Here is a 27,740-nt window from a genome sequence, read left to right as displayed (position 1 = left end):
GATCCAGCCCGCAACCTGGAGCATGTGCCCTTGACTGGAATTGAACCTGGGACCCTTCAGTCTTCAGGCCAATGCTCTATCCACTGAGCCAAACCGGCCAGGGCAGCAAAACTATAGTTCTTGAGGACTCTCCATTCCAGGGGTCCTCAAACTTTTTAAACAGGGGGCCAGTTCACGTCCCTCAGACCGTTGGAGGGCCGGACTGTAATTAAAAAAAAAAACTATGAACAAATTCCTGTGCGCACTGTAGGCCCGGGATGAGTCGGCTGCTAAGCAGGACAGGCAGCGGCACCCGGCGGGCCAGATAAATGTCCTTGGCGGGCCACATGTGGCCCGCGGGCCATAGTTTGAGGACCCCTGGACTCTGTTGAAAAGTTAGTTACACTGAATTTGTTGATTCATCTCTACTTTGGTAGTCAACAAGTAATGAAGGAACAAACTACTCTCATGGCAAAAATAAATTTTTTAATAAAATCTAACCAGTGATATGTATTGGAACTTAACATAAAGGTCCTTTTTCCTATTACTAGAGAAACAAGAGAGAAACTGCTTTGTCCATGACTATATCTTCACCAGTTTCACATACAAGATGGGTATGAGTACCAGGTGAGACCTTAGGTCTGCACTGCCACCACCAACAAACCTCTGTCAAACAGAAGAGTTAAAAGTTTGGCAATCTCTTAATCCCAATCGCAGCAAAGTGTAGAAATTCTCTCTTGAAGGTTGGTTTATTTCAGGAAGCTATGTAGATTTTGATAATTCTGAGTCTAGGTCTTGAATGTACATACAGTATGATTTTTGGTTTGTTATAGTTCAATAATGGTAATATTGAAAATGGGTGCTTATACCCACTTTTTATTTTCCCTGTAATCTTTCAGGACAATCATTGGTTGGGAGCTATCAAGCAAGATGCTTAGGGAAATATATATTCAATTGATGATACTCCTGTCACATTAGGCTGGTACCTAGGATATATGAATAACTTATATGTGACAAAGATTTGTATTATTGTAAGCTCCACAGTAATAGACCACCATCTTGTATGGAATGATGCTTGAATTTAATATAATTCTTTTTTTCTTTTTTAATCCTTGTCATTTTGTCTAAAATAACTAAAAGATGCAGCCTAATTACCGGGTTGTCATATCGTACGACACACCCAACAGAAGACGACTGGTTTAGTTCTTTACTAGAAAATTAAGAATGGTAACCCTAGAGTTAAAGCCAGTGCCTAATACAGAATTTCTCTTGGGAAATCTTCCTAAGTACTGTATATCTCAACCTCAGAGTTTAATAATGTCATTTTAAGATTTTGTTTCTAAACTCAATCAAAAACAAGGATCAGAAACAGTACGTTTGGAAGAGTATTATCAACAGACATTTGAAAAACCAGTTTTACCATTAAAGTCTTGTTTAATGTGTCGGAGTGGAAAACCCTATAAAATGCTGCAACTGAATTATTTCGTTTCTGTATTTTGCCATTCATTGTTCTATATATAATAATTAGACAAAGAGCAAAGAAACACTGAAAGCTTCCTATTGAGTAACATTCCTTTGAGGATAGAAGCTAGTGAACATGGCAAGGTTTTCTTACCTGTCCTGTCTAAAGCTGTTCTTCCTTCTCTGGCTGCCCTGGATTAATGAGTTTGGCCTACAGTTATAGAAACTGCCCTTCCTGGGCACCTGGCTCATGTGGGTGAACTAGTGCACACTTGCTAGTGTGTGGATTTGAGCATCTCATCTCCAGTCTTTGACACACTTCCTTTGGGAATACCTAACTCTCATCTTCAGGGTAGGTAGCACTTTCTTCCAATCCTGGGTAGTCAGTAAATTATGAGTGTAAATATGCAGAGGGCTTGCTGTGCTAAATGTTATCTGCCATAGTAATGATACAATTTTGAAAGCTTTTAAAAAAAAAGCCTTCATGTCATTTAACAATGGATTTTAGTTTTTTTAATCAACAAATGAAAGGAGAAGCTAATTCCTTTGTCTTCCTGTTGTTATTCCAATAGGATACCTCTAACATTGTAATTCTTACATTATTTTACAAAATAATTTTAAGAACTGACTCTGATTCTCACTCATTTTTAAAGGATGGAATTTTACTATCTTTCAGGTAATTTTTTGTGCTTATGCCTGCCAGTACCATTTGTCATCTTTTACAATTATGATAGTTGAATGATTTTGTGGCATTTTTTTAAGTAGTTACTTTTATATCCTGTTTTTCTTTTAATATATTTTATTGATTTTTTACAGAGAGGAAGGGAGAGGGGAGAGAGTTAGAAATATTGATGAGAGAGAAACATCAATCAGCTGCCTCCTGCACACCCCTTCCTGGGGATGTGCCCTCAACCAAGGTACATGCCCTTGATTGGAATCAAACCTGGGACCTTCAGTTTGCAGGCCGATGCTCTATCCACTGAGCCAAATCGGTCAGGGTATATCCTGGTTTTTTTTTGTTTTTTTTTTTTTAAATATATTTTATTGATTTCCTACAGAGAGGAAAGGGAGAGGAGTTAGAAACATTGATGAGAGAGAAACATTGATCAGCTGCCTCCCGCACACCCCCCACTGGGGATGTGCCCGCAACCCAGGTACATGCCCTTAACCAGAATCGAACCCGGGACCCTTCAGTCCGCAGGCTGATGCTCCATCCACTGAGCCAAACCGGTCAGGGCAGGGTATATCCTGTTTTAATAAGGTTCCTCCACTTTTGAAAACTTGATTTTATAATGTAAACTAATTTAAATCTTCCTTTGTGGTGTGTGCTTATTTTCAAGAAATGTATACCTGCCGATGGCTTTCTATAAACTTGCTCATTGTGGTTATAGAAACTTTTCTGGGCTTAACTAATGAGTTAAGTTTTAAACTCTGATAGTGTTTAAAAAAATAAATTGAGGGAGCCCCTTCTTTCTTTATTGCCACAGAGCCTGGCAATAGTTTTAGAACTTATATAGACTATAAATAAAAGCCTTTTGTGAGCAGCTTAATGAATTTGCCTGGTTTGAGCTTAATGGCATGAATCAGAATTGCTTGTATTGTGTGAAATGTTCCTACTTCAGAGATTGACCTATTTTTTTTTCTAAATATATTTTATTGATTTTTTACAGAGAGGAAGGGAGAGGGATAGTTAGAAACATCGATGAGAAACATCGATCAGGTGCCTCCTGCACACCCCCTACTGGGGATGTGCCCGAAATCAAGGTACATGCCCTTGACAGGAATCGAACCTGGGACCCTTGAGTCCGCAGGCCGATGCTCTGTCCACTGAGCAAAATCGGTTAGGGCTTTTCTTCTTCTTCTTTTTCTTATTCTTTTTTTTTTTTTTAGATTGACCTATTTTTAATTTCTATTATAAAAGGAAATAATGGGCTTGATCCAGTTTCTGAGTAGATGGTCAGTAAGCTACTGCTTGGGATTGCTTAGCCTCCATAGTTTGCTCTGTAGCATAATTGCCAGACCAAAGACTATTATGTGGGTCTGAACGAGTAAGATCCTAAGTAAAAATGCTAGGCATGGGATTTACTAGGCATGGAATTAGCTTTTGCTGGTTAGAGGTAAGATCAAGAAAGTTACTATTTACGTAGTTAACTTGTATTTAAGTTATAGGGAGTAGTGATCAGTAGTAAGTACTGTTACAAGATAAGTAAAACTGTCTTAGCTGGTTTGGTTCAGTGGATAGAGTGTCAGCCCAGGCAAGGAAATGTCCTGGGTTCAGTTCCCAGTAAAGGGCATGCACCTCCGTTGCAGACTTGATCCCCAGCCCTAGTCGGAGCATGTGTGGGATGCAACCAATCAAGGTGGACACATTGATAGTCCTCTCACTCTGTCTGTCTCTGTCTCTCTCTTTCCCTCCCCCCACCCCCCACCTCCCACCCCGCCTTCCACTCTTTCTAAATATCAATGGAAAAATATCCTTGAGTGAGGATTAACAAAAACAACAAAAAAAGATAAAACTAATTGTCTTAAGTGTTTAAAGATTGTTTTAAATCCGGATTGTGTGGTAGTGAACTTTGAAGATACTGTCCTAAATAATTCATTGAACTATCATATTCATTGGGTAGAGTATTGGTTTCCCAATAGTAGAAAACTGCCTTATTTCCTAAGGATTAAGTTTAGTGATTGGATCCTGACATTTAAATGAGGTTTTTGCTTAGGACTATCTCAAAATCTGTGTTGTTACTAATCTGGAATTGTGAAATCTGACTCTGCATGGGTAAAGGTCAGGATGTGGGGACTTTTGAGGTATGCCGGTTAGCCACACACTCTTCAAGTTTTATTCTAGCACAGGGGTGAGGAACCCTTTTTCTCCCAAGGGCTGTTTGGATATTTATAACATCCTTAGAGGGCCATCCAAATTATCAACTTAAAAATTACCCTGCTATATTTGGTCAAACGTTTAATTAACTCTCACCCCTAATGCCTTAGCAGGGTCAGACCAAATGATTTCTCGTGGGCCAGATGTTTCCCACCCCTGTTAGCAGGTATAAAAATATTGAAATTCCCTGTCCAGATTGCTCCTTGGTTGGAGCATCTTCCTGATTTGCCAAGGTTGTGGATTTGATCCCTTATCAGGGCACATACAAGAATCAACCAATGAATGCATAAGTAAGTGGAACAACAAATCAATGTTTCTCTCTCCCTTCTTCTTTCTCTCTAAAAGCAATAAAAATGTTAAAGAATATTAAATTTTTTTCTTAAAATGTTTAAGGGGGAAAAATAGTTTTGAGAAGTGATCCAGAAGAGAATCTTCCACCATATTTTTTGTTGTTTATATAAACAATCTCTTAAAATGTCAAGATTCATTGAATTTTGAACTTCAGTGTGGGTTTTCTCTTTTGGCATTTACATTTCAGATCTTAATTATAATTATTTTTAGAAAGATGGATTTAAAGTACTCAAATATGCTGTATAAAATGGTCTGTGTGTGAAAGGACTAGGTCTATCTTGGCATTTCTAGCCTCCTCAGATGAACTGTGGCCTTTATAGAAAGCCAGGCAACTACTGCCTCAGTGGGGTTCCATTTTGAGTGTTAATGGCTTTAGCTGGAAACTTATTTGGTGCTATGTGGTAGCATTTGCCTTAACATGTAAGAGAAACAGTATAAATTCCATGATTTAAATGTTTTTAAAAATGGGTATCTGAAACTTTATCCTAAGTATAACTTTTTGTAAATTTAGAATGACTAGAGCTTGTTAATGGAAGAGGTAGAGCTGGTTATGGAAAAAAGCAGTATCATCTAGCACAGTGGTCACCAATCTTTCAGACCTCACGGACCACCGGTTGGCGGGCGACCGCTGATCTAGCAGGTCATTATTACAGGCCCTTCAAGAAGTTTGCCTTTCATAGGTTTTAGTTAGCATAACTTCAGTGTTGTAGCAAGTGTAGATCATAAGTTTAGGAATGAGGTTTGATGTGATGATAAGGCCAGCAAGTAGAAGTTTACAGTAGCAATAAAATTTCTGGTAAAAATAAGAATTACAGATGGATTATAGCAGTGTTTCTTAACCTCAGGAACCTTTTTAGACATTTTTTTCTTAGTCATACCCCCCCCCCATGAACTGTTAATACCGTAGGTTATACTGTATATCTATTTATGTACTATATATCTCCAGTCCTTATATAATAAAAGGGTAATATGCAAATAGACCAAATGGCAGAACTGAACAACCAATCAAAGCATAATATGTTAATGATATGCTAAGGCTGCTCAGCCACTTGCTATGAAGTGCACTGATCACCAGGGGGCAGACAGTCAACTGGTCAAACAGTCGCTATGATGTGCACTGACCACTAGGGGGTAGACAATTGACCAGTTGCTATGATATGCACTGACCACCAAGGGGCAGATGCTCCAACCGGTAGGTTAGCTTGCTGCTGGGGTCTGGCTGGTCCCTCCTTGGCCAGCCGACCCTGCTCGGCCCCCATCAGAACTGGATGAGATGGTGCCAGACATGCCCTGGAGCCCTCCCGTGGTCCCTCCCCAGCACGATCGTGCACCTGTGGGGTCCCTCAGCCTGGCCTGCACCCTCTCACAATCCAGGACCCCTCGGGGGATGTCGGAGAGCCGGTTTTGGCCCGATCCCGCAGGCCACTCCCTTTGGGAGGGCACCAGATGCAGGGCTTATGGCTGGCAAGTACTGCCGCAGCAGCTCAAACCTCTCCCGATCGGACTGATTGGGCGTGAGCCTGCAGCAGGCACAGTGGGGCCTGGATGAGCAGGAGTAGGAGCTGCAGGTGGCGTTGGACTGTAGGTTTCGCCTTATCCCTACAGGCTACCCAGAGGGACCCACCCGTACACGAATTCATGCACCAGGCCTCTAGTTTATACATAAAAGGAGCAAGATTTTTTTTTTTACCTCAAAGCCAATTTTCATGAACTAGAGAAGCGATGTCACAGCCATTGAAAATGTCATGGATTACAGTGATGGTGGCTAAAAGTGGACTAGAACTCAGAGAGGTAAGAACTAGAGAAAATAAGAGTTCAAAGATTACCTGAGGTTTGGGGTTAGGAAAAGAGGTAATAAATGGACCTTTCCTTAACCAGTGAATCAGAACAAAAGCAGAGGACATAAGGCAGTCACTGTGCTTTTAGACTCATGCAAATTAGAAAGAGGGATACATGAAAGCTTGAAAGCACCTGGTCCTTGGTCCTTGGAAGGGCTCTGGAAGAAAGTAAGTTGTCTTGTTGAGAAAGGTTAGTACTTTTGAAGTGTGAGGAATCAAGCACGTATTTAAAGGGTCTGGATCCTTATTCCAAACGAGAGAATAAAGTGGAAGACTTCCATCTGATGGTTTCAGTCCTCTTTGAAGATGTTCTGAGGATTTTTGGCCTTTGTGGGAAGATGGGGAAAGGGGGCAGAGGGCTTTAAGGACTCAAAAGGATTGAGGGTTTTTGTTACATTTTGGCAGATGAGGGCTTTGGAGTTAGAAGTCCTGGAAATCTGATAGATCTGAGAGAGGAAAATAAGAAAAATTGAGTGAAGAGAGCCTACAGGTGATGCAGTAGCTGGCAAATTCCTGAGAACACTCTGGAAAAGTTAGGTACTAAGAAGCCATCTTAATATATAAAAACCCTGGGTCCATCACGACCGGAGGCTGCATTCAGCGCTGGGTTGCCGTGGCGACCCAGCACTGACTGCTACGGCAGCAGGCATGGTGATCCAGCACTGGTTGCTGAGGGGGCTGCAAATCAGGCCTGGAGAGAGGCCTGAAGAGAGAAGCAGGGTCTGATCCATAGCCTCTGTGGCACCTGTTGATCAGCACTTGCCTCTCTCTCTCTGGACCTGGCCAGCAGCCACGCCTCCATTTCTCTCCAGGAACCAAATCTGGGTGAAGTGTGAGGAACCAATGGCTGCCTAGGAGGCAGAGCTTTTGACACTAACATAGAAACCGACCAATCAGAACCAAATTGGCAGGCAGAGGAGGACAGTTGGGGGCAAGATTAGACCTGCAGGGGAGGGCATTTAGGGGCAACCAGGCCAGCAGTGGAAGGCAGTTGGGGGGGACCAGGCCTGCAGGGGAGGGCAGTTGGGGGCCATCAGGCTGGCAGGGAAGGGCAGTTGAGGGGAATCAGGGTTACAGGGGAGGGCAGTTGGGGGCAACCAGGCTGGCAGGGGAGGGCAGTTGGGGGCAAGATCAGGTCAGCAGGGGAGGGCAGTTGGGGGCAATCGGGCCGGCAGGGGAGCAGTTAGATATTAATCAGGCCGGCAGGGGAGTGGTTAGGGGGTGATCAGGCTGGCAGGCAGAAGTAGTTAGGGGCAATCAGGCAGGCAGGCAGGAGAGCGGTTAGGACATCCCCTGAGGGGTTCCAGATTGGAAAGGGTGCAGGCTGGGCTGAGGAACACCCCCTTCCAGCGCACAAATTTTGTGCACTGGGCCTCTAGTAAATAATACCTCAGTTTTAACTGGGAAAATGTGATTAGCCTCTAGCTTTACAATTCTGAACTCCAAAGCACAGGTTGTCTGAGATAATATTTCTGTTTCTCAGAAAAATGAAATAAGCTGAAGTACTTTGGTAAGATCAGAAGTGAATTGTAGAAAGTATATACTATATGGATTTGTATTTTAGTAATCAACCAAAAGCAGGAATTGCCTCTGTATGAACCCTCTGGTAGGTTGGATACTGTTTGGGCTCTCCTCAGCAAGAAGTTTCTAGTGGAAAGAAGTCGAGACCCTTGTAGTAGAACTAGGAATCTGATATTGAGCTCTTCCTTCTGCATAAGCAGTGTCCTTTGGACAGATGGACGAAGGACACTCCTCAGGAAAACCTGGCCATGTGAGACACTGTACTAATTTTCACTTGCAAGAGAAAGAAAATCCAATTCAGAAAAACAAAACAGTTCTTCTGGGGTGGAAACAAGAGAAAGGGGTGGGGAGCAAAACTTTAGTCTCTCTCAATACCCATGACTCCAGAGAACACCAGAGTCTCCCCATGTCATTTACAAAGGCCCAGAAGAGCACTCAGGGTAACCTGGGTATTGAACAGCTTCTGGGAGAGGATAACTTTATTAATCAAAAACTAAAAAGCAGAGTGAGACCAGTTTATGGAATAGTGGAGTTGTGACCAAATGGGACACGGAAGAGCATGTGTGGAGCTGGTTGCGGTGTGGTTTGAACAGCAGGTTCCTTTTACATACTGTAACTTGGGACCAAGAAGAGGCTTGTAATAGATGGAAATGAGTGGTGAGAGTTTAAGTACATTCTTACAAACTAAAAGGGCTTTTTCCCTGGTGAGTGAATTCATTGTCAAGATGATAAAAATTTTCAGCTCAAGGTGGAGGTATACTTTGTTAGTCTGTAATCATTCTTATGCATTGAAGGCAATAGAAGGTAAATATACTTAGAGTAATTCCCCACATAGTATTCCATCATCAAACATAACTGAAAATCAAATGCCATTTATACATTTGCTGATTTAAGAGTGAAAAACATTGATAATTATAAAGACAATCCTTACGTTAAATGCAGGACATTTTGTGGGGGTTTTTTGTTTTGTTTTGTTTCTTGATTATTTTAAATGTATCTTTAGTGTTGAAAGTATTACAAATGTGCCCCCCCCCCCGTTTTTTCCCCATTGACCCCGTCCACCCTGCACCCACCCCTCCCAGAACTTCACCACACAGGACCTTTTGAAGAAAATATCTGCAGCATTTATTTGATCTGAAATGTGCAAGAAAATTATTTAAGACACTGGTTAGGAAAAGTCATTTAGAAGAGAATAGTAAAGAATCTGAGAATAAATAAGTTATCAGCTGTTGAGTTTTTCTGGATGTCATTGTCTTGCTCACTGGTTCTGGTAAAGAGTAAAGGAGTAGCCGAAACCGGTTTGGCTCAGTGGATGGAGCGTCGGCCTGCGGACTGAAGGGTCCCATGTTCGATTCCGGTACCTTGGTTGCGGGCACATACCCAGTGGGAGGTGTGCAGGAGGCAGCTAATCGATGTTTCTCTCTCATCGATGTTTCTAGCTCTCTATCCCTCTCCTCTCTCTTCCTCTCTGTAAAAAATTATTAAAAAAAAAAAAAAAGAGTAAAGGAGTAGCCCTGGCTGGTGTGACTCATTTGGTTGGAACACTGTCCCATGCACCAAGAAGTGGCAGGTTCGATTCCCAATCAGGGCACATATTCAGGTTGCCAGTTCCATCCCTAGTAGGGTGTGTATGGGAGGCGATTGATGTTTTTCTCTCTCTCTTCTTCCCCCATTCTCTCCTCATCTCCCTCCCTTCCTCTTCCACTCTCAAAAAAATAAAAATAAAAATAAAGGAATAAAGCCTTGCGGAAGTGAAGCCTTATTAACCCATATATTAGGGACTCTTCCTGATCTCAGTCCTGTTACAGGCTTCTCGAGTGGGTTCCTGTCTCCTTCAGTCTAATGGTAAGGCCTGAGAATGGTCTTGGCCTGAATAAAATGTTTCTCGTTGGTATAACTTCGTTGTTAAGAAATATATGAATTAATAATCTCTTGAAGGAAAAGTATTTCTGAATCAACTGAGATTTCAAAGTTATTTATGGAATTGTAACATTTAAAAGTTTTTCTTTCCTCCTACTTTGAAAGTGTCAGCTCATACTTTGCCCTGTTTTTGAAGGTTCCTGAGAAAGAAATAGAAGGATTTTGGAAATAAGTGTTTTTTGCCCTTTTTTCCTGCAGGTCCCAGTAGGGATGGTACAATCAGTGAGGACACCATCCGAGCCTCTCTCATCTCAGCGGTCAGTGACAAACTGAGATGGCGGATGAAGGAGGAAATGGATCGCGCTCAGGCGGAGCTCAATGCCCTGAAACGAACAGAGGAAGACCTGAAAAAAGGTCACCAGAAACTGGAAGAGATGGTTACCCGTTTAGATCAAGAAGTAGTAAGTAACTCATTGAATAGTTGTGATTTTTAGGATGAATGGTAGGCAGTGTTACCTTGTTACACTGGACATTGTAGGGTAGAGTCAGTTGAGAAAATTATACGTCTTCAAACATTAGCCTCTGTATAGCTTTGTTTAAATGGAGCCTGTGTCTCAGATCTGATTGGAAGGTGGGTGGTATTTAGAGCATTTTTGCTTGCACCTTCACCCTGGGGGATGGTGTTTTGACACACAGGAGGACTGTGTTTTGAGTGCTTGATTTTGCCAGTTACCAGGAAATAAGAATTTGAGAGCTCTTAGCCATAGTGAAGATCTGCAGACCTCGGTGTCAGTTCTTTTGTATTGTTTCCAAGTGTTGTTTGAGCTGTATTTAAAGTATCTTCATTGAACCCTTCTGACTTAATTCAAAGATATATGGGTGACTTAAGAGGTACATATAAATGTAGAGTTTGCAACCTTTAGTTCTTAAGCTTTCTTACATTTTATCAGCCTGCTGTGCCCTGGATAGTCAGTGTAAGTCAGCCCTGTGACTTTAACAATGAAATAGAGGCAATAACATGAGTGCCAGCTTCACTCTCTACTTCATCCCCGCAAGGGACAGTTTTGATGAAAGGGTTAAGAGTTAGTGAATGTTTGAGGGCTTTGGGGAAGTGATTTGTTATGTGCATATTAGTCTTACACAGTGGTTTTAGTGTAAAGTGAGCTTCCCAGTAGCCATCTATTTTCAAAAGTTCAGGAAAGTGACACCAGTACAATTCAGAGCTTGCAGCTACCACCTGTGATATCTTGTGACTTTGTTCAAGTGTTTAGGGTTCTGTCTGTTGAATCTCTATACTGAGGAAGAGTTACTCCTTTGTGGCAGATGCCCACTTGTTGGAAAGGAAGATCTCTTGTAGTTTCATGTAAAGAACCTCTGGTTGTAAAGTGTCTTGTCTGATTATTTTACAATATCATTTGTCAGTGGTAAGTGATAAGGTTATCACTGCCACTGAAAGGGTTCAGCTCAAGGTATTTCCAACATTATTCTGCTTTCACTCATCATACCTTCTCCTCTGCCTTTGACCCATGTGCTGAATGCAACATTAATCTCATCCAGGAGTTGTAGATGTCTGACAAGCAGATAATTACACACAATTAGTATAAAGTCGTCATGCTTGGACTGTTCTGTTTTCAGGCTGAGGTTGATAAAAACATAGAACTTTTGAGAAAGAAGGACGAAGAACTCAGCTCTGCTCTGGAAAAAATGGAAAATCAATCTGAAAACAATGATATTGATGAAGTCATCATTCCGACAGCCCCACTATATAAACAGATCCTAAATCTGTATGCAGAAGAAAATGCTATTGAAGACACTATCTTTTACCTGGGAGAAGCCTTGAGGCGGGGAGTAATAGACCTGGATGTCTTCTTAAAGGTATGTCTTCCTAACTCTGCTTTCCAGGATTTTGGAACTTTTAGAGACACTGATCTTACAAACCACAAACGCAAGAGGGTTTCTCTGGAGGGTGTGCGTTAAAATTCCTCATTTTCCCCAAATGAGAGCAAGTTGTCATATATGGCAGTGTCTTCTCACCTACAAAGGCTGAGGATCTGTCTGAGAAGGGGAAGAAAAGTGGGCTAGTGACACACACACATCATTCCTGGGAACATTAAACTGAATATCATTCTTACTACTGAGCCTGGGTGGATCAGGAGGTACACTCACATTTCCATTGGTTCTTTCTGGTCATACCATATAAATTGAGATCACTGACAACGCTCCACCCCCATTATTTTTCTGATAATTTTCTTAAGTTTACATAATTTTAGACCAGTTTTTCCAGCCCTGCAAAGTTTGGGCTGCCCTGCTGGTACTAAAGCCCTCTGAATGAAGGTTGTTTCAGGCTTAATGCTATTGTACAGACATGAAGAAAAGATCCTGAGCCAAATCTGACTACTGGTCTTTGTTGGGTCATAAGCAGCATGGTTTTGGGAAGAGCAGTAGCCACCCTTTGGATATTCAATCTGGCTGCTGTTGATGATTCAGTGTACATGTGAGGCTAGTCGGGTCACTCGATGATCTTGCCTATCTCAGTGAGGACCTTGTGCAAACACATGATGGCTGGGCATAAACAGGAGACCAAAGGGGTCTCCCTTCCATACACTGTCCCCTACTTAGGTGGCATAGCTGAGGGACAGATGCACTTGGAGAGGAGGCAAAAGAGGTATGCTATTTGTTAAGCATGGGACAAAAGCTGGCCTTGTGCTGCTCATCCCTGCCCTTCCTAGCCAAGTGAGGACAAACAGTCATAGTTATCAAAGTTTTTTGTAACTTCATTAGGATCATAGTACAAATTTACCTGGCATCTTGATAGTCTCAAGATGTAGCTCAAATTCCTGAGCTATATTCTGCAATATGGTGCTTTTCTTGTGAAATATATCTTTATAAGGTACCAGAAGATTACTTTCCTTAACACAACCTACCAGCATGAAGCTAGTGGAGTTTAAAAAACCATATGTAATGAAGTATTGGTTTCAAAGGAAGGTTGATATAATGAGTTTAGGATTCTTGGGTCACATCTGTGTTACAGACTGTCTGATACTTCATACCTGGGCCAAAGCCGTTCTAAACTGTTGAAACTTTTTCCCCCTCCCAGCATGTACGTCTTCTGTCCCGTAAACAGTTCCAGCTGAGGGCACTAATGCAAAAAGCAAGAAAGACTGCCGGTCTCAGTGACCTCTACTGACTTCTCTGACACCAGCTGGAGACGAGCTCTTCTTAAAGCATTCTTTTCTCTCTTTCTTTCTCTGATCAGTAGATGACCAGAATAAGTTATTGCAGTTTATCACTCAAGTGTAAAATATTTTGAATCAATAATATATTTTCTGTTTTCTTTTGGTAAAGACTGGCTTTTATTAATGCACTTTCTATCCTCTGTAAACTTTTGTGCTGAATGTTCGGACTGACTATGCTAAATAAAATTTGTTGCATAACTGTTTTCTTCTTTATTGAACATCTTTAGGAAAAATTCATGAAACTTTAATAAGTCCTGAGTGATACCCTCCTGCCAGGCAATCCCTACCTAGATTTGTTTCCTTTCTAGGCCTGACTATCATATAACTTTTCATCAAGAAGAAAGTGGCCAACCTCTACACCTAAGAATTCATGTTAACTAGGCAAGATGGTCTGGCCATAACTGAGGAAGAAGGTGCGATGAACTACTCTTTTGTTGTTAATCCTCACCCAAGAATATTATCCCATTCGTTTTTAGACAAAGTGGAGCGGGGAGACATCGATTGGTTGCCAGGGATCGAGCCTGAAACGAATATGTGCCCTTGAGTGGAATCAAACCTGGGACCCTTCTGTCTGCAGGCCGGCGCTCTATCTACTGCGTCAAACCAGCTAGGGCAGTGGTCGGCAAACTCATTAGTCAACAGAGCCAAATATCAACAGTACAACGATTGAAATTTCTTTTGAGAGCCTAAGTTTTTAAACTTAAACTTCTTCTAATGCCACTTCAAAATAGACTCGCCCAGGCCGTGGTATTTTGTGGAAGAGCCACACTCAAGGGGCCAAAGAGCCGCATGTGGCTCGCGAGCCGCAGTTTGCCGACCACGGACTGCTAGGGCAATGAACTACGCTTCTATTGTCATTTGAAGTCCGCCTTCCTGGCAAGTGGTTCTGTTTGGGACCACCAAATGAGCTGTACTGTCCTGCAGAGCTCATCTAGTAGAACAGAAGGTTCATGAGGTTATAAAAAAATGTCCTAATTTTGAGATGTTTTCAAGATATTTAGGGAGCAGGCAGTTTATTCCTAGAAATTTCTTAGAGGGGTTATTTAAGGTAAGGCGCTGAGATCCAGAAATTAATATTAAATCAGTTTTACCACTAACAGTTAAGTCTATATAGCAGCAGTTTAAAATAATATATTGTCAGTCAACAGTGAGTGCCTACTAGATGGTAGGCACTGTGGTTAGGCTCAGCAGTAAGACATCACTGCTTAAGAATATATAATCTGGCCCTCACTGGTTTGGCTCAGTGGATAGAGCACGGACCTGCAGACTGAAGGGTCCCAGGTTTGATTCCAGTCAAGGGGACATGCTCGGGCTGCAGGCTCGATCCCCAATGGGAGGTATGCAGGAGGCAGCCAATCAATGATTCTCATCATTGATGTTCTCTCCCTCTCCCTTCCTCTCTGAAATCAATAAAAATATATTTTTTAAAAATATATAATCGTGAATATGATCACACAAAAAATAAAAAGTGCTCTTGAAAGAATATTATTGGAAATATGACAACATATATTTAAGGGAGCTAATCTCATTCCTCTGGCAGAGTTCAGGCTCACTCACTTCCTAGTTCCCAAAAATACAAAAAAACATCTTACCTGGCAATTACTTTGTGAACATTCTCCCACTGCTGGGGATCTTTATCAGTTCCTATATTGAGTTCAGTCCTTCAGAGGGCCCCAGCAATGTTCACTCCATTCCACACAGGAACTAAGAAAAAGATACCCAAAAATCTATTTATTGCATGGTATTCTATAACAGGACTTTAAAAAATCTTAGTATAACTATTATAATTGCCCTGAGTGGTTTTCAACTTGGAATGTTCAACGGAACTATCTAGAAATTCACATGTCCAAGTCCCACCTCAAATCTGCTTCTTCAAGATCTCCAGGGATGGGGCCCACTATTCTATTATCTTGGCAAGATTCTCCAAACAAGAAAGTGACAGTTTTAACTTTTATAATTTCAAGTCCTTTTCCATAGCCAGGTTTATATTAGGTGCATTTCAAGGGTTCTTAGCCAGAAGAAACAAGGAAAAGAAGAACTGCTATGACTATATTACTCCTCCTCTTTCTTTAAATTTTTCTAATTAATATGAGGATTCATGTTCACTCATGAATTGGAGTGAACTAGAGTGGCCCAAGTTAAATATAAACTACATCATGTTACTTAGTGCTGTAATTATAATCTTAACCACAAATATCTAATACGTGTAACATTAAAGTAACAGTAACATTCTCAGTTTTTTCAAACTTGTGTTTCTGGTAGATTATAAAAATAAATAATGTGCCAAAAACTAAAAAAAAAAAAAAAACTAACAAAAGGGCCTAAAAGTGCAATAAAAGTTCTTTCTCTCCACCCAGAAGCTATTTTTACTTTATGATTAAATAGTTTTATGATTAATATAGTCAAGATGTATTTCACAAGAGTATGCATGGTTCAAAGGTGCTTACCACGGAGTCCCCATGCTCTCCAAGGACCAGCCCATGACAGCTTTCAGAGTGGATACCAAGCCTCTGCCCAGTCAGGAAACAAAACCAGCAGTGTCCTGGTGACAGCCATTCCCAATAATACGGTTTTGGGGAAATGCTCTAAATTTCCAGGCTTCATAAGTTAGCCACTGAGAAGAAAAAATTCATGTCAGAAAATGTTCTCGTCTAAAATAATGTTTTTTTTTAGATTTATCTAAAACGTAAATCTGTGGGGGGTTTTATTAGGGGGGGGGGATATGGTTCTCTATCAATCTCCAGCTATACCACAATTCCAACAATATCTACCCAAAGAAATAAAACTTTTTTGTTGTTTCTTTGTTTAGTCTATTGTGCACAAATACAGTAGATTTGGTTCATTCCATTTTGAGAAACATGAATACTCATTAAGTCTTTTAAATAATTTTTCTCAGAGAATAACCCATTTATAGCACAAAGCTTAGTTAAGTGGGGAACAGAGAGAAACAAGCATAGGTAGAATATAATTGTTAGGAAAAACATAAACCAGGCCTTAGTCCCATTAGATAAGGGAATAATTTTGGGGTAGTCTGATGTTTTAGGTATGTGAACTATTTAAACAGCATTAGCTTTATCAAAATTTTTTTTCTTACTGAACTTAAAAAGTGGTAACTATTAGCCAAAAGAAGGGCAGTGTAGCTATAGTATTAGCAAACAAATAGAATTTTCAATAAAAAAGCATTAAAATGGGTAACACTACATGATATATGAAACAATCCAACAATATGTAATAATTATAAACTTAGATGCAACTAGTAATAAATTAGCATCAAAATACATGAAAAAAATTTGGGAAATGCAAGGTATATTTGATTCACAATTATAGTGGACACTTAGAACATACCTTTATCAGAAATTTATACAGATTAGTAAAATTAAAAATTAGTAATTTAGTAAACAACAAAGTAAGTGTGATTGAATCGATATAGAAAGATTATCATGCCCAGTAAAACCTATTTTTCCTCCAAAACAAGGAACATTTACACTTCCTATTGACTAAGTCAAGAAGAGATTTGAAAGAGCTGAAGTTGGACAAGCCACATTTCTCTGATCTCAATTGAGCTAAGTTAGAATCAACCCATTTATAGCACAAATTTTAAAATGTTTTAAAGGGAAAAAATACTCTTAACTCACTGTCTTAGAAAATTAGGAATTACAAAATATTTAGAACTGAACGACTAAGTGCCACAAAACCAAAAAAAGGTAAATGTATATTTTTAAATGTATCTTTTAAAACATTAAAATCAATGACAAAATTATTGGTCATAAAGTTATTGATCAATGAAGATAAGAGCAGATAGTAAGATTTAAAAAAACCAATATCAATAAAATAGAAAGCTAATTCTTAGGGAAAGAGAGAGAAATCAAAAATAGCAAAATGAGGGGGTAAAAGGGCTGTGTCCCAAACAAATAATATTAGGAAACAGGAGAGTTAACCATAGGTTTTCCAAGTCATAAAATATGAAACCTGCCAGTACATTTCAAAACCCTAGCCGGTTTGGCTCAATGGGTAGAGCATCTGCCTATGGACTAAAGGGTCCGGGTTCAATTCCGGTTAAGGGCACATGCCTGGGTTGCGGGCTTGATCCCTAGTAGGGGGCGTGTAGGAGGCAGCCAGTCAATGATTCTCTCTCATCATTGATGTTTCTCTCTCTCTCCCCCTCCCTTCCTCTCTGAATCAATAAAAATATACTAAAAAAAACTTGGATGAAAAATAAGGTCAATGTTAAGAAAAACTTTATAAATGTATATTTTTCTTCTTCTCTTAGCTTCTACACAAAAGACAAGCTGATAATGTAACCCTAAGAACAACCACTTAAACACTCAAAAGACATACTTAAAATTTAATAAAAATTAAATGCCACTTTAGAAAACATCCCTTTAATGCACAACGAAGTAAAAGAGGAACCAAGGAACAAAAGAAGACACAAGACACAGAAAACAGCCAAATGGCATGCATAAATCCAAACATATCAATAGAAAAAAACTGAATAAACAAATCCATTCAAAAGACATATTTTCAAACTGAGTAAAATGAGATCTTAACTCTGTTGCTCTGTAGAAAAGACACATTTTAGATTTTAAAAGTTATAATAGGTTGAACATAAAAGGGTGGAAAATGATGCACCCATTTTTTGTAGTTGTTCTACAAGGGAACCTCAGTAGCCCTACTAACAATAGACAAATTCTTAACTGAAAAATGTTATTAGAAACAAAGAGGGATATTTTGTAATAACAGAGTTATTATAAACATAGGTCCTAAAATACATGAAGCAAAAATTGGAGAAGTAGACAATTCAATAATTGAATTGAAAACCAACACCACACTGATTATGAATAAAACAACTACTCAGCCCATCTGGCATGGCTCAGAGGTTGAGCATCGACCTATGAACCAGAAGGTCACAGATTCAATCCCTGGTCAGGGCACATGCCCAGGTTGTGGGCTTGATCTGGTGTGGGACTTAGAGGAGGCAGCTGATCAATGGTTCTCATCATTGATGTTTCTATCTCTCCCTTTCCCTTCCTCTCTGAAATCAATAAAAATATACTTTAAAAAAATAGTACAGCCCTATCCGGTTTGGCTCAGTGGATAGAGTGTCTGCCTGCGGAATGAAGGGTCCCGGGTTCGATTCCGGTCAAGGACATGTACCTTGGTTGCGGGCACATCCCCAGTAGGGGGTGTGCAGGAGGCAGATGGTCAATGTTTCTCTCTCATCGATGTTTCTAGCTCTCTATCCCTCTCCCTTCCTCTCTGTAAAAATCAATAAAATATATTTTTTTAAAAAAATAGTACAGCCGAAACCGGTTTGGCTCAGTGGATAGAGCGTCAGCCTGCGGACTGAAGGGTCCCGGGTTCGATTCCGGTCAAGGACATGTACCTTGGTTGCGGGCACATCCCCAGAGGGGGGTGTGCAGGAGGCAGCTGATCGATGTTTCTCTCTCATCGATGTTTCTAGCTCTCTATCCCTCTCCCTTCCTCTCTGTAAAATATCAATAAAATATATTTAAAAAAAAATAGTACAACTACTAAGATAATCAACAAGGATACAGAACACTTGAACAGCACTACCAGAGCTAAATGGCATCTTAAAACACCCAGCAACAGAATATACATTATCAAGTGTGCATGGAATGTTTTCCATGATAGACTACCTGCTAAGCCACAAAATCTCAAGTTTAAGAGCTAAAATCATAACAAGGTATATTCTCATACCACAACAGAATTAAATTAGAAATAACATAAGGAAATCTGAGAAATTAACAAATATTTGCAAATTAACACATTCCCCTAAGTCAGTGATTTTCAACCTATGTGCCTCAAGAGGACACTAGATGTGCTGCAAAAATTTTAAAACATGCTATACCTGATTAGTCAGGAGCACTGACCTCTTTTCCCTTAGATTATCAAATTTAAAAAAATGAGAGCCAACACAATAGCCATTCTGTGTGAAGCAATCAAAATTATACCTATTTTTATTATCAGGTCAGCAAAAATCCTTTATAATAAAAGGGTAATATGCAAAATGACCGAACGGTGGAACGACCAGTCGCTATGACACACACTGACCACCAGGGGGCAGACACTCAATGCAGGAGCTGCCCCTTGATGGTCAGTGCGCTCCCACAGGGGAAGCACTGCTCAGCCACAAGCCAAACTGATGGCTGGTGAGCTCAGCGGTGGTGGCGGGAGCCTTTCCTGCCTCTGCAGCAGCACTAAGGATGTCCAACTGCGGCTTAGGGAGTGGGCCTAAGCTGTCAGTCGGACATCCCCTTAGGGCTGAGGGACCAACCCCCGCCCACCAGTGTATGAATGTCATGCACCGGGCCCCTAGTATATATATATTTTGGTGTGCTGCAGAATTTCAGTAACTAGTTTATGTGTACCATGAGATGAAAAAGGTTGAAAAAAACTACCCTAAGTAACCCATGATCGCACAGAGGCAGAGGCTCAGGCACATTCAAGATCTGGCTCTAGCCCTAGCCAGTTTGGCCAGTTTGGATAGAGCTTTGGCCTGCAACCCAAAGGGTTCTGGGTTTGATTCCCATCAAGGGCACGTACCTTGGTTGCAGGCTCCTCCCCGCCCAGGCCTTGGTTGAGACTCATGCAGGAGGCAACCAATCTATGTGTTTCTCTCACATCAATATTTCTCTCTGTCTTTCCCCCTCTCTTCCACTTTCTAAAAACCTATGGAGCCCTACCTGGTTTGGCTCAGTGGATAGAGTGTTGGCCTGCGGACTGAAGGGTCCCAGGTTCGATTCCGGTCAAGGGCATGTACCTTGGTTGCGGGCACATCCCCAGTGGGGGTTGTGCAGGAGGCAGCTGATCTATGTTTCTCTCTCATTGATGTTTCTAACTCTCTATCCCTCTCCCTTCCTCTCTGTAAAAAATCAATAAAATATATATTTTTTAAAAAAACCTATGGAAAAATATCCTCGGGTGAGGAGTGTAAAAAAAAAAAAAAAAAAGATTTGGCTCTATCCTTAACCCACCCCAGTGGCTGACGAAGGAATTGCTACTGGAAGTGTAATGGATAATACTGCTGAATCAGACTGCCCTCAATCCATAAATATTTTATAAAGTTATGAAACAAAATTTAAATAATTTTAATATCAAAATTAAAATGAATAAACTTAATCATGTACTCAGTTTTAGCCTACCACTAGAGAAAAACTATTCCAATGACCTTAAAATACAGTGATGCCCAAATTTAATCAGCTACCTGTTTGATATTTCCTCTTGAATGTCTTTTCAGATTATCTCAAATTTAACATGTCCCAATTGGAAACCTTGATTCCGCACCCCTTCCCAACCTAGCACTCCTTTCTCTCACACCCTTCAAAGCATCCTAACCCAGATAAATGGAACCACCATGAAATCAATTGTTCAAGGAAAATAATCTAGAAGTCGTTTTTTATTCCTCTCTGCCCCTCACTACACATAATCTATCAGCAGTCCTGGATATTTTATCTCTAAAGTATATCTTGAATTTATCTACTCTGTATTTCACCAATGAAAAGTCTAGTACAATTTTGGAGAGTCAGGCAGTAAAAAAAAAAACTATAGTGTTACTTTCACTTCTGAACACTTAGTACAGTAATCTGAAAACAATTAATTTGTGACTTTAGAATGTAAACCTTGAAAGTCACTTGATTAAACAAATTATTTTTTCATACCCACTAGTGTTAAAAAAATTTTCACTATAAGCAACCCAAGAGCCTATCAGATGAAGGAATAAAAAAGCAGTGATACATACATACAATGGAATTATTATTCAGCCACAAAAAAAGAATGAAATCTTACCTTTTGCACAGCATGTGTGGGAACCCCTTTCACGTCCCTCGTGGTTCAGGGTTCCGATTCAGGGTTCAGGTTCTGGAGAAGGCCGCACACAAATGAAAAGAGACTTGGAAAAGAGTTAATTTGGAAATATTGGGGGGCCAGGCGGAAGCCCAACTCTAGTGGGAGGACTACCCTTTGCTTTGGCCTTGCCATCCCTTTTATTGAGGCTATGGGATACACCCATTACCCTTAAGCAGGTAATAAGCGGATTATCATATCAGTAAGGATTTACATGATTACAAGATGGGGAAGTTGCCTCAATTACCATTGTCTCAATTAGATAGGGAGTGGTTGGCTCTGACCTTTCAGAGCTTCAAGGTTGACCAGCCTTCCAAGGTTCCTTGTCCACACCTTTCTAATTAGTGAGACAATGATCGGTTTCCGGCATCTCCCCCGTTTCTTTCCTTAAAAGAAAATCTTGCATTTGCAGACTAGGAATAAATGTATGAGAACAAAAATGTTTGAGTCCCAATTTCAATGTCCAACGGTTCTGAGTCCCAGTTTCAATGTCAAACAGTTCCTTATGTGTACATGTCAGCAATGATATTTCAGTTCCGGATGGTGGACAAATGGTGTTAATGCAGGTCCGACCCTCTCTGGTTTGGTCCTGGGCAACCTGCAGCGACGCACAGCTGCTGACTGCTAGCATGGCGAGCCGTCGTCAGCATCTTCCATCTCTGGACTGTTTCTCATCTTGTCTTCGTGGTTGGAGCAGACCTGTCAATTCCTCTCTGTTGCAGGAATCCACATGGTCTTGGAGTTGTTTTCTGAAAATATACAAACATATTCTCGACCAAAAGTTAATAAAGGTGTCTTTTCTATAAATTTGACTTGGGATCCTTTTTATTTTTGCCCAACTAATTTTCCTTTGGCTTATTTTGACACCATGTGTGTTTTTCATGGGTGTCTTGCTGTTAGCGTAACAAATGAAAATTAATTTTCAAAGTAAAAATTTTTTCTAGATGTAATTTACTTACAAGGTATTTTTCCTTATATAATATTACTCCACTATCCCCCCCCCTTTTTTTTTTTTGATTTAATTATTAGGAGGCTTTTGAAAAATATATAATGCAGTCTTGATAACTTTAAATTTTAATTTTTTGCACAAAAATATGACTGCTTTAGGTTCATTGCATGTTAAGCAATTTTACCATGAAATGAATTACCAATAGAAATTTTGGTTAATACTTTAGGAACAGCCTTTTGTACAATTAGATTTTCTTGAATATTCCCTTATTTCATTTAGTCAATTTAAATTAATCTGAAAACTTGACTAATTTACTGTCAAATTTAATACTTTAACAACAATTTTAGTTAATGGAAAGGATTATATGCATCCTTGAGAAAGCCCTGAGCACTCCTGGATTTAGGCTAGATTTAGGTATAGGGCAGCTGCCATCAACCACTTCTCTGTTGCCTGGGTCTCAGTCTTAGCTGGGCCAAGTCTCTTGTTTGTAACTGGGTCTCAGTCTTAGCTGGGCCAAATCTGTTTGTTGCCTGGGTCCCAATCTGAGCTGGGCATGGGAAGCACGAAGTAGCCATGGGGCAGGAGACCTCCCTCAGAAGGGGCGAGTGTTCAAGCCCCTGTAATGTTGGGGTGGTGAGGATCTGTGCCACACCTCTGTTGACCCCCAAGTTCTCTCCTGATGGCCCCCTGCGACTGTGCCTGTCTTAGGTTGCCCCTCCCTTGAGGAGTCTTACCCGTCATTGACTAACCAGCCATCCTCCGGGGCCAAGCAGGGTGATGTAAGGTTCAGTTCTGTCTCCTTGGTAGCCTATGCCCCTATGGCCTCCATGCCCAGCACCTGCCTTGGGATCCCCCCACTGGTGGGGGGCCCCGGTATTGATCATATATCTTGGGGAACCCAGGTTTATTCTCCAGGGCGGGCCCAGCTCACACCATCGTGCGAGAGACAGATCTATGGTACCATCCAACATGAGGTTTCAACCTCAGAATGAACTGAAAACTCAAGCAACAGCTGTGAGCAATTGAATTGTGAGAAGAGAGTTCCTTTTAAATTGCTGCCAAACATTAAAAAAAAAAAAATTTAGATTTTTAAGTTTGTTTGGATTAATTGTACAATATGCTGTTTGTAAAATATCAAAAATTATAATGACATTGTAGAATAATACCATGCAATTTCAAGTATATTAGATGTTTTAAAAGGATTTCTTTTAAGAAGAGAGAATAATTTTCTTGTATTACTCTGGGCCCTTGGAGCTTTACAAGAATCATCTCTGTTAAGGCTTTGAAATTTTAACATGGAAAAAAAAATCCATCAAACAAATATTTATATTCATAAATGATTTACTAGTTTTTGCATCCGCCATTCATATGCAAACTTGTTATCTACTTCCTCCTGGTTACTTGCCTCAGGGCGGGAATTTCAAAAGGGGCTGCTTAAAATGCCTTGGGAAACTAGCTTTAATTTGTCTCCCAGTTCATCTTCGCCATCTTTAAAGCTAAAATCTCTAGGGTTTTTATTCTGTACACAGAAAAGTGTCAAGCCCAGCTCAAAAACTATGCGCACTCGTTTTTAAACTGGCCTTTTCGCTTTACATGAGCACAGAAATCCCCAATGCATTTATGAATTTGTAAAAACTTTAATTCATTAGCTGGAAAAGGGAAAGATGGCGAATATGAGGAAAAATACCATGTAAGGATATTCTTTGCTCTAAGCCAATGGCAATTCAAATTCAAACTGTACATTCTCTGCACCTTTCCCAGGAGCAAGTAGTGATAGTCCCCTACTTCCTTGCCCCACCCATGTTCCTCCTGGATACTAGATTAGGCAGGGAATCACACATAAGGGTTCTTACCCATGAAGGGTCGGGAACATAAGTCCAAAAATACTTCCCCTTTTTTGCCCATTTTCCCCAGGTAATATTACCGTACAGCTGATCACTACTAGCATGGCAACAAAGACGTTCTCAGGAGTCTGTACCGTCTTCTTTTACCATGCTCCAGGTGGTCTCTGGGCTGTTTGTTGTCCAGCTCGTCTTCCTCCTGCTCCTCATCTTCAGTGGATTGCTTGGAGTCGCTGCTCTCTGTGGCTGAGGTAGTTGATTGTCTGCAGCTGCATGGTGTGGCTCCAGGTGCAAGGTCCTCAGTCTGGCTAGTTTCTCTCTTGGATCCCTGTTGCAGTTTGATATTTCTAGCAGGAATCCACACGGGTTTGGAAAAATTCTCTGGAAATATACAAGCATACCCTCTGCCAAAGGTTAATAATGGATCAGGTCCCTTCCATAAACCAGATTCGGGATCCTTCCACTTAACTAGACCATTTTCTTTTGTTTTGTTCTGACACCAATGCAGCTCCATAGGTGTCTTTCCTTCATCATCACAAGTGAAAAAATTTAAAGTAATTAAGGCTTGGTGCAATCTACCTGCAGGTGATTTCTCCATCATCCCACCTTTTTGTTTTTCAAGTTGGGATTTTAGCCGCTGATGCTGTCGTTCAATAATGGCCTGTCCTTGGGAATTATATGGTATTCCTGTAATATGCTGAATTTTCCACCTTTTACAAAATTCCTGGAATTGACAGCTCGTGTAAGCAGGCCCATTATCAGTTTTAATAATTTTTGGAATTCCCATGACAGCAAAAGCAGCTAGGCAATGATTAATAACCTGTTTTGCTGTTTCTCCTGTAGATGCAGTAGCCCATAGGACTTTTGAAAAGGTATCTACAGAGACATGTAATGCCCCAAGGCGTCCAAAGGAATTATAATGCGTTACATCCATTTGCCAGATATGGTCTCTTAGCAAACCTCTAGGGTTGACTCCTGTGTTAGGCCCTTGAGGTAGATGTAACATGCAGGTTGGACATTCCTTAATAATCTGTTTTGCCTGTTGTCGAGTGATTGAGAATTGTTTAGACAACATTTTGGCAGGCTGATGTAAAAGCTGATGAGATTCTAAGGCTTCTTTTAATAAAGCAACCAGTTTATCAGCCTGTGCATTTCCTTTTGTTAAAGGACCAGGTAAGACACTATGAGCCCTGATATGGGTGATGTAGAAAGGATATTGTCTCTGTTGTACAATCTGCTGAACTTGTTTGAATAGTAAAAATAAACTTTGGTCACTAAGCCATTTCAACCGGGCAGTTTCAATTCTATTCACTAAGTTTGCAGCATAAAAGGAATCAGAGACAATATTAAGAGGTTCTTGGAAATCCTGCAATGCAGCCTTAATAGCTTCTAGTTCAATTCTTTGTACAGAAGTATGACTGGTCAGTATGACTCGGTCTGAATTTATTGTATGATAGGCAGCTTTCCCATTAGATGAACCATCAGTAAAAACAGTTAAAGCTCCAGGAATAGGTTCCTGCCTAGTATTTTTTGGTATAATGATGGAGGTATTATATAAAAATTGTAGTAATTTATCTTTTAATAGATGACAGCTAAGTTCCCCTGAATATCCACTTAGTCCAATTTGCCAATTTATATCAGTCTGAAATAACATTTCTAATTGCTTTCCAGTGAGGGGGAGGTAGATACACTGGGGCTCTTCCCCTCTAAGCTGTTTACAACGTTTTCTAATTTGAAATAATAATTGGGCCAATAGTTCTACATATGTAACTGCAGTTTTAGAGGATTGATGTCCTAGGTGGACCCATTCAATAATGGCGGGAGAATTTTTATTTTGAAAGATGACTCCAGTGGGACTATTTGCAGTAGGGTTAATTTGTCCCAATAAAGGTAATTCGGGCTGTACCCGTGCTACTTGGGCTGAGGAAATTGCCTGCTCAACCCTTAGCAACTCATTTCTAGCTTCATCTGTTAAAGTTCGAGGAGAAGAAAGATTAGAGTCACCTCTAAGTAAACTAAATAAATTTGTCATTTCTCCTGTAGAGATCTTCAGATAAGGTCTTAACCAGTTAATGTCTCCTAATAATTTCTGAAAGTCATTTAAGGTTTTAAGACAATCTTTTCTTATCTCCACCTTCTGAGGCCTAATGCTTTGGTTTTCAATTATGGTTCCCAGATATTGGAAAGGTATTTCTTTTTGTACCTTCTCTGGAGCAATTCTTAAGCCCCATTTAGGGAGCTCCTCCTCTAATTGGGAAAACATGGCCAAGGTCTGTTCTTCCCGTGGGCTTGCTAAGAGCAAGTCATCCATGTAATGAATAATGTAACATTGGGAATATTTGTCCCTTAAAGGCTGAACAGCTTGAGCCACATATTTTTGACACAAAGTAGGGCTATTGGCCATTCCTTGAGGTAAAACCTTCCATTGATACCTTTTCATAGGCTCTATATTATTAATAGATGGCACTGAAAATGCAAATCTCTTTTTATCTTGAGGTGCCAAGGGAATGGTGAAAAAACAATCCTTAAGATCTACTACTATGAGGGACCAATTTAAAGGGATTTGTGAAGGCGCTGGGAGTCCAGGTTGTAAAGCTCCCATGGTATGCATAGTAGCATTAACTGCTCTAAGATCATGTAACAATCGCCATTTTCCTGTGGCCTTTTTAGGGATTGTAAATATAGGCGTATTCCAGGGACTATTGGAAGGTTCTATGTGGCCAGCCTCTATTTGCTCTTGTATTAATTCATGAATATGACTTAATTTCTCCTTGGTTAATGGCCACTGATCCACCCATACAGGTTTATCATCTTTCCATTGTATAGGATCAGCGTGAGGGTGAGGAGACTGAACAGTGGCCACTCCTAAAAAAGGTTGATATCCTATCTCAGTTAACTTCTTTCCTTTGCCGGTAACAATACATGCCTGTAAACCTTCTAAAACATCCCGGCCCCACAAATTGACTGCAATTCCAGAAATGATGTAGGGCTGAAACCATCCTGTCTGTCCTTCCTCATCTTGCCACCTTAACACTGCAGCACTACGTTGTGTATTATCAGGAACTCCTACTCCTTTAACTGAGCCCATAGCTTCTACCATGGACCAACTTGGAGGCCAGAATTCTTTACTTATAACACTAACATCTGCTCCAGTGTCCACTAGACCCCTAAATTGTTTTTCCTCTATTCTTAAATTAATCATGGGACGGGTTTTGTTAATTTCATGTATCCAATAGATGTCTGAGCTTCCAAATTCTTGCATCTTTCTTTTCCTATTTATAGCCTCACCTTGCTGAACATAAGGTAGAAGTAGTATCTGAGCAATTCTTTGTCCTGGAGTAATTTGCATAATATGATTACATTCTAGTATAACTTTAACTTCTCCTTCATACTCTGAATCAATGACTCCAGGTAGGACAGTTAGTCCTTTTAGAGTGTTTCCACTCCTCCCTAAGATTAATCCTAAAGTTCCTAGTGGCACAGGTCCCCAAATTCCTGTAGGAATAGCTTGCCGAGCCATATCGGGGGTCAAAGTGACCGCTATAGTGCTGTTAAGATCCAGGCCTGCGCTTCCTGGAGTTGCTCGGATGAGAGAATCCACTGTGGGCCTTGAAGGGCAGATTTCCCCTATTGATGACGGGGCTGGGGGGCGCCCCTCTGGCCGTTTCCCGGCAACTGACCATGCCATCTATCTGGATCTAGCAGCTGCCCATTTCTATGAAATTTTGATTTACAAGAACTGGCCTGGTGGTTCCCTTTCTGACATCTAGGACACCGAGAAATGCTTAAATCTTGAGGCGGAGTGTTCACGCCTCTTCCTAGAGTGTTACCTTGTGTCCTTCTCGGTTGCCTACATTCCTTTTGGAAATGTCCTATTTTTCCACACTTATAACACCTCTTATTTCTACCTGTTACCGCAGCAGCGAGTAAATTTGCTTGAAAAGTGCCTGATCCCACATTCTG

General features: G+C 40.6%; 1 protein-coding gene across 3 annotated transcripts in view; it reads left to right on the top strand.

The window, feature by feature from the left end:
• Nucleotides 1-13,327, top strand: part of TSG101 (tumor susceptibility 101) — a 50,325-nt gene extending 36,998 nt beyond the window's left edge. For 2 of the 3 annotated variants that reach the window (XM_080643220.1, XM_080643221.1), the window contains 3 exons: nt 10,147-10,349; nt 11,524-11,763; nt 12,986-13,327. In XM_080643220.1, coding sequence (XP_080499346.1) covers nt 10,147-10,349; nt 11,524-11,763; nt 12,986-13,075 — 533 coding nt within the window. In that variant the 3' untranslated portion in view covers nt 13,076-13,327. The remainder of the gene's footprint in view (nt 1-10,146; nt 10,350-11,523; nt 11,764-12,985) is intronic. The other variant, XM_080643222.1, reaches the window with a different exon arrangement.
• The last annotated feature ends 14,413 nt before the right edge of the window (nt 13,328-27,740 follow it).

The sequence above is a fragment of the Plecotus auritus genome (genome assembly GCF_963455305.1).
Source record: "Plecotus auritus genome assembly, chromosome: 9".
In the NCBI taxonomy this organism is placed as follows: Eukaryota; Metazoa; Chordata; class Mammalia; order Chiroptera; family Vespertilionidae; genus Plecotus; species Plecotus auritus.
Note: the sequence above shows the minus strand (reverse complement) of the source record. Positions and strands in the feature narration are given on the sequence as shown.